Source organism: Spermophilus citellus (genome assembly GCF_964194105.1).
Source record: "Spermophilus citellus genome assembly, chromosome: 18".
Lineage (NCBI taxonomy): Eukaryota > Metazoa > Chordata > Mammalia > Rodentia > Sciuridae > Spermophilus > Spermophilus citellus.
The window spans coordinates 58,356,470-58,366,782 of record NC_138200.1 but is presented as its reverse complement, the minus strand read 5'-3'; the positions used below and the strand labels follow the sequence as shown (position 1 = coordinate 58,366,782).

At 48.0% G+C, this 10,313-nt stretch overlaps 1 protein-coding gene across 3 annotated transcripts in view; it reads right to left on the bottom strand.

Moving 5' to 3' along the window:
* Window positions 1-2,291: 2,291 nt before the first annotated feature.
* Window positions 2,292-10,313, bottom strand: part of ZNRF1 (zinc and ring finger 1) — a 103,460-nt gene continuing 95,438 nt past the window's right edge. The window contains exons 3-5 of one of the 3 annotated variants that reach the window (XM_081273380.1): window positions 6,067-6,172; window positions 4,463-4,554; window positions 2,292-3,628 (exon numbers count right to left, since the gene is read on the bottom strand). In XM_081273380.1, coding sequence (XP_081129506.1) covers window positions 4,497-4,554; window positions 6,067-6,172 — 164 coding nt within the window. In that variant the 3' untranslated portion in view covers window positions 2,292-3,628; window positions 4,463-4,496. Of the gene's footprint in view, window positions 3,629-3,997; window positions 4,416-4,454; window positions 4,555-6,066; window positions 6,173-10,313 lie in introns of those variants that run through there. The other 2 variants (XM_081273381.1, XM_081273382.1) reach the window with 2 other exon arrangements.

Here is a 10,313-nt window from a genome sequence, read left to right as displayed (position 1 = left end):
TTGGGATCCCTACTTTGTGCTAACACTGGGCTGTAGCAGACAGCAGTAACACTGACCTGGGTTTGAGGACACACTGGCGTTTCTGTTTCTGGCTGGGAACAGAGATTATGCCAAGGATGGTTTGGTGGCAAGTCCCCTGGGCCCTCCCCCCCGACCACACCACCCAGTATGCAAGCAATCCAACCATCAGCCACCATGCTCACCATGGAAACAGCTCCCCAGCCCTTCCCCCTCCCCTTCTGAACAGACTGCAGGGCCCTCCCACAGCCCTCCCAGGTGTTGTGCAGTGGCCAGTCTTGGCTGCAGCTCTTTGATGTTGCCCCCTGGGTCTGGTGACTAGAAGGCGCACAGCAAATGGCCAATTCCCCACAATTTTTTATTAAGAAAAATTCCAGACATACAGAAGAGTCGAAAGAACAAGTACACTGTTCAGTGATGAAATACCAGCCATTGAAGATTCAACAACATACATTTTTGCCTTATTATTATTTTTTTTTTTTGCGGGGGGAACCATTTGGAATTACACATTTCTGAAAAAAATCATTCATCTGTATATAATTCAGCATCTACTTCCTAAGAATAAGGACATCCTCCTGTAAAGTTCAATACTATTAAAAGGCTGTTAAGATGAAAGGTTTTCACAAGGGGCTCCTCTTTAGAAGCTGCCCCTTCCTACAAGCATGCTGGGTCCCCAGCAGAGAAGGGGCAATACAGGCTTCTGGAGAGCAGTCTGGACAGGAGGGTGACAAACACCAGCTCCACTTGGGAAGCCCCGACAACTTCAGTCCCACCTCCACACCAGATGCTGGCAACCTGGGTCTGAATTCAGAGCACTGTGCAGCCAGCAGAGGGCTGCAGTGTGCCAGGTGGGAGCGGAAGTCACTGGGGGTGGAGATGAGCACCAGCCCTGAGAGCCTGGAATAGTACCGGCATGGGCCCCAGCCTTGCCCCACCCAACTCACAACCACTCAGCTCACATGGGGTGCTGCCAAAGCAGCCAGGCTCACACAGCCATGGTGGGCACACAAAGCTTCCATCTCCAAGTCCAAGGGTCAAGCAAGGAGATCTCCTTCAGGGCTAGGCCCTGCCCTGGCAGCTTTGCTGGTGGAATTAAATATAGAACAGGGAGACACAGTTGCCAGGCAGAGCAGGAGGTGCTGTGAATAGAACAGTGCCCTTTGCAGTGACAAAGTTATAAGGAAGCCTGCTGTGCATGTGCCAGGCCTTCAGGGTAGATCTCCTGACCCTCATGGCGACCTCAGAACTGTGTGATTTTGTCCCCACTTCATACAAGGGAATTTGAAGTTCGGATGAATGGTGTCATTTCCCCAAGACCATTTTGCCAACTGGTAGAGAGCTCAAATGAGGACAGCCCATGTTATGGCCGTCAACTCCCACCCAAAGTGATTCCAATACGGACATCCAGGCTACAAATCAAACTCTTCTTCAGTTCTGAGCATGCCCACTGGTCTGCAATAAATATCCTTAGAGTGGGTGCTTCAGGAAGCATCTGAGGGCAGGTGACTTCAGCCGGGCCCCGGTACCAGCGCAGTCCATGCTCCTGGGCCTGGTGGGGTTAGGCCCTGAGGCAACAGCACAAGGGCAGGCCTGGGAAGGAACAGGGCACAGAAGGTTCGGAATCAGCTCTCTCTAGAGCTTTCCTTGGCTGGCTCTTCAGGAAGCCCTGGAATGCAGCTCCTGGAGCCTGGCACAAAGACAGAGGCTGGGCATGCACTGCTGCCCCCTGCCCTGAGGTCCTGCCCAGCCTGTAATTTGCCAACTTTTGTGAGCCTGAGTGGTTGGTTCTGGTTCAAGGGCTCTAAGCTGGCTCAGTCCCAAATCAGGGCCTCTTCCTGGGCCTCAATGAAGCATGCCCATGAGTCAGCACTAAGATGTGGATAGAGCAACAGGCAAGCAGAACATGGGACTGGGAGCAGGTGCTGTGATGGAGGGGCTGGGGTAGTACCTGGAGTAACCCACATCCTTACAGACTCCAGTGGCTGCAAGATCTTTGCCCCTGCAGATCTTTCCAGAAAAGTTTGGTTATAACCACTCCATTCCACAGATGACTGCAGATTGGTTCCATGATGCTTACAAGGGTTAGCAGACTTGTAGGATGCACACCTGAATCACCACTTCCCCTCTACCCAGGTATAGCTGTCTGAGAACCATGGCACATCCACAGTGCTGCACAGTTGGCTGAAGGAACACTAAGGAGGTGGGTGAGGGGTGGGGTAGGCCTTGGCCCTCACTTCTTTATTGTATAACAATACTTCATTAAAATAACATCACACAGTTTATCTTTTATTAGACATTATTTTAATACCATATCAAACACCTTGACTGATGAAGAAAGCTTTTCTCCCAAGCTTTGAACATTTTTAAACATTTTATAAGTTTTTTTTTAAATATATAAATACAGAAACCTATCTTGCATGGGCTGATGCCATGTGTGAACATCAATGGCTAAATGTTCTCAGAGTGCCTGAAAACAGGGGTAGCAGGACATGTTTATTTAGTCTTTTGTTTATTTAGTTTTCTGGGGGAAAAAACCCACAAGGGCCTAAGAAAAATGTTCAGGCATTTTTGCAGGACACTTGTGGTTGTTAAATCCTCTGAACTGACCAGAACCAGGAGGAAAGAAGGGGGAAGACATGGGAGAAGGGTTGGAAAAAAGTCCTTGATGGGTGTATTTTTTTTTTTTGCCCGGGGGGTGGGGGGCAATGAAACCAAGATATTAGGGTCCCTTGGGGAGAAAAGTGCAAAACCAAGCCAGAAAAATGGGAGGGAGAAACAAAACAAAAGCAACCTAACCCCTAGATAGAGGCTGGTGACACGGAGAGCTGACTGGGTGCTGGGTGAAGGAAGAGAAGGTGTGTGCCCGCCCGCCGTCAGAGCATTAGTGGCAAGGACACAGCCACATTTGGTTCTGTCGCTGAGTGGGTTATAGCTAATCTGTAAACATCACGAGGGAAAACACCAGTCGACACTAGACTTTTTTTTTTTATATATAATTTTTTTTTTTTGTAAACACTTTAAAGACAGACCCACAATGCCTTTCAAAGGTGAAAAAGAAAATGCCCTTTCCCTCCTGGGCTGAGGGGGGAGGGGAAGGATAGCTGTGATTTCTTTCACTCTTCTCTCCAACTCGCTCTCATCCAATCTGGTGTCCTCAGGGAAGAGGGAGAACCGTTTTCTGGAAGTCAGTGCAGAAGAGGTGCCCTGTTCCCACTGGTGTCCCAAACTCAGCTCTGCCCCAGTGTCCGATGAGCCTCCTCTCAGGAACAGGGCTGTCTGTCCCTGTGTGGATCGGAGTAAGTCAGCCGTGCTCCGTCTGGCTGAGGGCTGGCTGCTGCATCCCACAGTGGCAGCAGGTGTCCTGCTGAGAGCAGGCTGGCCAGGGCGCCTGTGGTTCCATCCAGGTGGGCCCCCCGGAAGCCAAACATCATGCCGGGAATCTGGACCCACGCCGCAGGGCCAGGCACCACTCCCTCAGCCTCACTCTCACCCTTGCTTTTTCTTCTCCCCTTGCCATCAGTTTTGAGGTGAAGGTAAAAGAGCAAATGTCCCTGATTTGTCTGACATCATCAGCTGTTCTGGGCATTTACTTGGAATAAATAAAATAAACCTAACAAAAGAAAACAAAACAAAGGAGAGAGAGAGAAGAAAGAAAAGAGGCCCCCAACCTTTGGATATGAGTGAGATGAAGTAGAGTTGAGTGTTTTTTACTGGGGATTTTGTCTATTTGTTTGCCAGAAAAAAGAAAGCGCCAGCCCAGAACTCAGAAGGGACAGTGGGGTGGGGGACAGAAGAGGGTGTCAACATGAAGCTGGGTGCCCTGGGGAAGAAATGGAGAGGACAGACTCAATGGTTACACTGGGAGACACATGTGCACACATGGGAGGGAGATGAGGTGCTAGCCTGTTGCAATCAGGACCCTGTGCTGTGGGACAGAGGGGCCAAGTCTCTGGAAGTGGGTGAGGGAGGTGGCCTGCAAGTGGAAGAACCAGTAGTGAAATGCCCACTGAAAGCGCTCTGCAGTGGACTATGCACTGTCCACAGGCTGTCTAACTCTGAGTGCATGTCCATAAGGCCACAGGGAGTCATTCTTCCCATAACCAAAGAAGTGGAGACACAGGTGAGTGAGGACAAGGTGCCACCGGCTGCAAACCCGAGCTTATCCACTTCTGCCTGAGTATGTTCCCAGAGGATCTTTCAGAACTTTCCTCAGGGAGATTCACCCTGGACATCCGGAATATGCCAATCTTTCCCCAACTAATTCTACCTCTTCTGAGTATGTTCTTCATGAACATGTGCACCTGAGTGTGCATCCCTTATGTTTCTTAGGAAAAATCTCTTCCATTTCCATTAACTACTTACAGATGAAGCACCTCAGTTCCCCCACCACCAGGCCCCCAGTGACACAACCCTGAGCCTGGAGCACCTCCAAGCATGGGCTCACCTTTGAGAGGATTCGGCAAGCAAGCCCGACAGGGTCAGTCTGCAGGGTGTTCTGGACAAGATCTGTTCACTTCAAACCACGAGTCTATGCAGCTGAGGACAGTGGGGGAGGGAGGAACAGCAAGGGGGAAACCATGTTAGCTGTTAAAACACACAGTCTTGGCAAAGATGGCTCTTTCAGGGGTCAGACTACTAAACAAAGGTTCCCTAAATCTCTCCTGGAAGAACCCCAGGAAAAAAATCATGTACCCGCTGCTTAAAGCAAGAAGGGAGGACATCAGGATTGGTTTTGGTTTAGCAGTGTTGGTAGTGGTGTGCAGGCTCAGGGAGACCTGGCGTTACAGGAAGACCTGGCGTTATAGGAAGGGAGGGGACCAAGGCCAAATGAAGGGGCAGAGGAAGATGGCAACAGCTATTGGTGAAAAGGTGAAGTGGGGGGGGGTGCAGGGACTGTGCAGGGTGGCTAGTCAACTACCTCTAAGGCTTGAGGTGCAGGGAGTAGGAATAAAGACATGGCAGGACTGGCAAGTGCTCCTGCTTCTGGGGTTCTGATAGAGCACCCTCCTGGGTTAAAGGAGCCGTGAGGCTCTTCCCCAGTGGATACCTTCTCAGAAGACTCCCGAGATCTACCTGATTTGGTTGCAAAGGTGGATAGAGGATCTGGACCCTTAGGCTATGGTGACTAAGAAAGTGAGCCAGGGAGGGGGCTTTTAGTTTACAAAGAACAACTGCCCCAAGACAGGGTCCCGATTTGTAAACCAACCTGGGCTTTCTCAAAGACAGAAACCAGATGGATAATGTGCACAAGACTCCCCCAGGACAGGGGTTGTCTTTTCTGGTTCTGGTTAGTTCCTCCCTGGGACACTGCAGGGCTCTGTGCTGAGACCCAGACCATGAATCATAATTATCCCCTAGGCCAACCATAAGCCTCTGCATCAGTCACATCCCCGTATCAGGCATAGTGGTCACACTAGACTAGTGGCCCCAGGCTGGGCTTAGAGAAGCCTGTGTGCCAAGAAGCAGCTCTGGGTTTGAGGAGTAGAGAGCAGGTGGTGGCCACAGGAACACAGGGCATCCTTTCTTCTTGGGCAAGAAGGTATCCTTTTTCCACTTGGAAACAAGAATAAGGCTCCCGCTGAAGCCTGAGGATGAATCTTGGCCCTGCTAATTATAGCAGCTGTTGGTGCCCACAGATTGGTGCCCATGGCTGTGGCTCTTTCTGCCTCCTGGCCCTCTGGGGAGAAGGGCAAGCACAGGGCAGCAAGGACACCCTCCATGCTGCCTCTCTCACCCTGTGGTATGAGAGGTCTACACAGAAGAGGCTCAGGGAGACAGATGGGAGTCAAGTTCTAGGTAGGATCCTAAGTACCTCCAACCTGTGCAGCTCCCTACCTGCTCCCACCATCTGAGCCATTAAAACAGAGCTGAACCTCAGGCAATTCTAGTACTTTGTATCCCTATAACCTTCCCATTAACACAGTGACACTGGAGGGGTCCTTGGTGGGAGGAGATATCCCACAAAGGGGACAGACAGAATGGCTGGTGATGAGGGTCTGCTTGGTGGGATGTGGGGCATGCTGAGCTGCTCCTGCCGGGCCCTTGTACCTTTTATGATAGATGCACAGGCAGGGCAGCCTGGCTATCGTGTCCCCCTGAAGCAGCTCCTCCAGGCAGATCACACACTCACCCGCATCTTTAGTCAGCACATCATCTGCAAGGGGGACAGGAAGGGCAAGGGGTTAGTCACCAGTGGGTGGGTGGCACAAAGCAACTAGCTGGGTGGTCTAGCAACTAGCCCGGTAACCCAAACTGCCAGGCTCTGTGGGTACACAAATTTGAGCAGCAGAACCCTGACATCGAGACCCTCACTATGGAGACAAAACATGTCCACATGTTAAATATCTGAAAACAAACAGGAGTTAATCCTAAAGTGAAATTAACCTAAGGTCCAGGAGGACCCAAAAAATAAATAAATAAAATAAAATAAAAATAAAAAGGGGGGCTAGGGATATAGCTAAGTTGGTAGAGTGCTTGCCTTGCATGCACAAGGCCCTGGGTTCAATCCCCAGCACCACAAAACAAAACAAAACAACAACAACAACAACAAAAACGCTTGGAGAGTGCTAGATGCAGCAAAGACAGGATGAGGCAGCCTTCTCCATTAATACATTCCCCTCCCCACACACTTACTCCAAGGGTGCTGATTTCTGGTTTAGAAAACAGCACTGGGGAGGGTGCTCAAGGCAAGAGTGAGTGGAGGACGAGGTGCTCCAGCAAACACCTGTCCATGAATGTTCACAGCTGTGACTCCCAATACCCAAAGGTGAAAACAGCCCATGTCCATCAGCTGATGAATGGAGAAACTGAAGAGTATACCATACACAGATACTCCTCCAAGAAAAGGAAGGAAGAACTGATACATGCCACAATGTGAACGAACCTTGAAAATACGCTGAGAGAAGACAAACACAAAGGCCACCCATTGCATGATAGCATTTACGAAATGTCCAGAATAGATGATAAAAGGTAGACCGGGGCTGGGGGCAAAGAAATGAGGAACCAATGCTTAATGGGTAAGGGGTTTTCTTTGCTCCTTTAAAATTTTTCTATTTAATTGTGGTAAGAACACTTAGTATGAGAATCAACCCATTTAACAAATTTTTTCCTTGTAACAATTTTTAATGTGCAATATACAGTATCATCAATTATGAGCACAATGTTGTACAGCAGATCTCTAGGATGGATTGTCTTGCACAGCTGAAGCTTTATGCTCACAGCACAGCAACTCCCTACCTCTTCCTCTTCCAGCCTTGGCAACCACAGTCTGCCCTCCAGTTCCATTAATCTGACTACTTTACAGACCTCAGAAGTGGAATCAAGCTAGAGCCAGACAGAGATTGTAGGTGCACAACACTGTGTGTCTTAAATGCCATTCAACTGTACATTTCAAATGGTCAATCCTCTGCCCCCCTTTTAAAAATTTTTTTAAGTTATAGATGGGCAAAATACCTTTATTTTTAAAATTTATTTTCATGTGGTGCTGAGGATCAAACCCAGTGCCTCACACGTTAGGCAAGCGCTCTACCACTGAGCCACAAACTCAGCCCATCATGTGAATTTCACCTCCATTTTAAATAAAAGAAAAAGAAAAAAAGAAGACCATGCTTCCCTTCCAAAGAGAATGAGAAGAAGGTAGCTCCTGCACATGAGGGGGTGCAGCAGAACCAGGAATGAGAAAGCCAAGAGAACAGGTGAGCACCATGACAGGCTCAGTGGTCTTTTCTTATATTTCTTTCTTTTTTTTTAATATTTATTTTTTAATTGTACACAATACCTTTATTTTGTTCATTTATTTTTATGTGGTGCTGAGGATCAAACTCAGGGCCTCACATGTGCTAGGCGAGTGCTCTACTCAGAGCCACAACCCCAACCCTTTTCTTATATTTCTTTTCTTTTTTTAAAATTTATTTTTTAGTTGTAGTTGGACACAATACCTTTATTTTATTTATTTATTTTCATGTTATTTATTTATTTATTTTTACATGATGCCGAGGATGGAACCCAGCGCCTCACACATGCTAGGTGAGCACCCTACTGCTGAGCCACAACCCCAGCCCCTATATTTCTTCTTCTTCTTTTTTTTTTTTTTTAATATTTTTAGGGGCTGGGGTTGTGGCTCAGTGGTAGAGCACTTGCCTCACGTTTGTGAGACACTGGGTTCAATTCTCAGCACCACATATAAATCAGTGAATAAAATAAAGGTCCATCAACAACTAAAAAGATATTAAAAATATTTTTAGATGTACAAAATACATTTATTTTGTTTATTTAGTTTTTTAATGTGGTACTGGGGATCAAACTCAGTGTCTCATGTGTCTAGGCAAGTGCTCTACCACTGAGCCACAAACCCACCTCCACTTTCTTATATTTTTGTAACATTCTATATGATGGAGACTCAAAAGTATCTGAGCCATAGTCTCAGGATTCAAGTAGTATAGCCAGGAAGGCTAAATGAGAAAATAAAATGTGCACCATGATCATCCTAGATAGCCTTTTGGTACACAGAGGCCCAGGTATAAAGGGTATGGAAGAAGTTACCCACTCAGGGTGGGGACTGTCCAGGGAGGGCTTTAGAGAAGGCCACAATGAAGTAAGCTGACAGGCAAAGGCTTGGGTGCAGTGTAGAGATTCCATGCAAAGGTGTGTTATGAATAACAAAGGTGTGTTATTCGAACTGCAGGAATTCTGCTAAGTCAGGTGCAAAGAGATCCGTGGGGCCGCAGGGGGAGGTGAGACAAAGTTCCCTAGGACAAACTTGCCAACCTGTGCTGTGCTGTGTGCCTGAATCTTGTCTACTTAACCAAGAAGCACTGGAGGTGCATCTTGATTCCAGGAGTTCTGGAAGCTCCTGGAGAATGGATTGGAGGAGTCTGAAGATGGAGAACCCACTCTGGAGACCAACATTGTGCAGCAGTGCACATGCTGACAAGGACTGAGCAAAGAAGGGTGTTTGCCACTAGAGAGGAACTCTGGGGGGCAAGCATGAGCACAGAAGCGATGAACTGAGTCAGATGGGAGGTGTCAATCCATTAGGCATCTCCATAGGGACATGCTAATGGAGACCTCCTGGAGTCCAGATGTGGGGTGCAGAATAGAGAAAGCAAAGACAGATGTGCGTTAAGATTAATATATGAAGGACAGGTGAAAGAGGCAATATAAGGTTACCCATCAAGCGAGCAGACTATGCCTGGAGGGAGAGCTTGCAGCAGGATCACTTCTCAACACTCAAAGACTTTTGTTTTTGAGTCCTGTCAGTGATACAAACTGACATTCCATGTGCATGTTTTCCTGAGCCTCGTGATCTTACAAGCTAGCAAGGCACACAGTATTGTTCCCATTTTGTGAACAAGGACACAAGCCCAGAGAAGTCCCGCATCTTGCTTGTGAATGGTCGTGCTGGGACTGTGACTGCTTGGGTAGCCTCTTCTATTGTTGTTTGTGTCCTCTAATTATTTTGGTGGAAAGGGAAATACTAGGAAATCATAAAAATCAGGGTTTTTCATTCCCAGAAAGATCTATGATTTAAAGCCCCCATGAGGAATCCTGAGGAAAAAGCACAAAGTAGAACTGATTTGATACTTCAGTCTCTGTGCACAGGAATTGTGAGAGAAATCACTTGGCTTCTCAGACACTAGGACAACCTAAGGTCATTTTCTCTGTTGACATCTGGCTAACCTGAGGGCCCACCAGAAAGGACAATGAACAGAGAAATGAGCAGGCTCAAAGCCTAGCTTCCAGAGAGGATGGAAGCATCCACAGACATTCTTGGCCATTTTTTCCCTCCTGTGTCTTGGGCATCTCACCCCTGAAATGGGTGACATAAATGATATCCTTGACATGATTACAGCTCTCCCTGCCCCTTCACATGCTCCTCCCTCCAGACTTGGGGTGAATTCCTTGGAGTGTGGCAACACCATGATCCTGAAGCAGATTCCCCTTGCATTTCCCCTACTCAAGGGTGATTCAGCTCTGAGCGCAAAGGGCAAGGTAGACTTTTCTAGGTCCCAAACAGCTCCCCACAAGGGCTATGGTCATTTTCCCTCTGCATGTGCTCTAGGAGGGCCCTTGTGGCCCCCAGAAGCAACGATATGGGTGGGGTAGAGGAGGAAGGCATGCCGATACAGCTTAGGGGCTTTCTTCTTCAACAGGAATGAATTTGACTCTTCTCCCTCTTTACACTAGGGGAAAGGGAATGAGAAGGGGAAGGGTGGTTCGCTTTCTTATTCTAGGCTGAAAGGCCAATATCCCAAGGACTCAGACTTGAGCATCTGCAGATTCAATGCAGCCTTTTC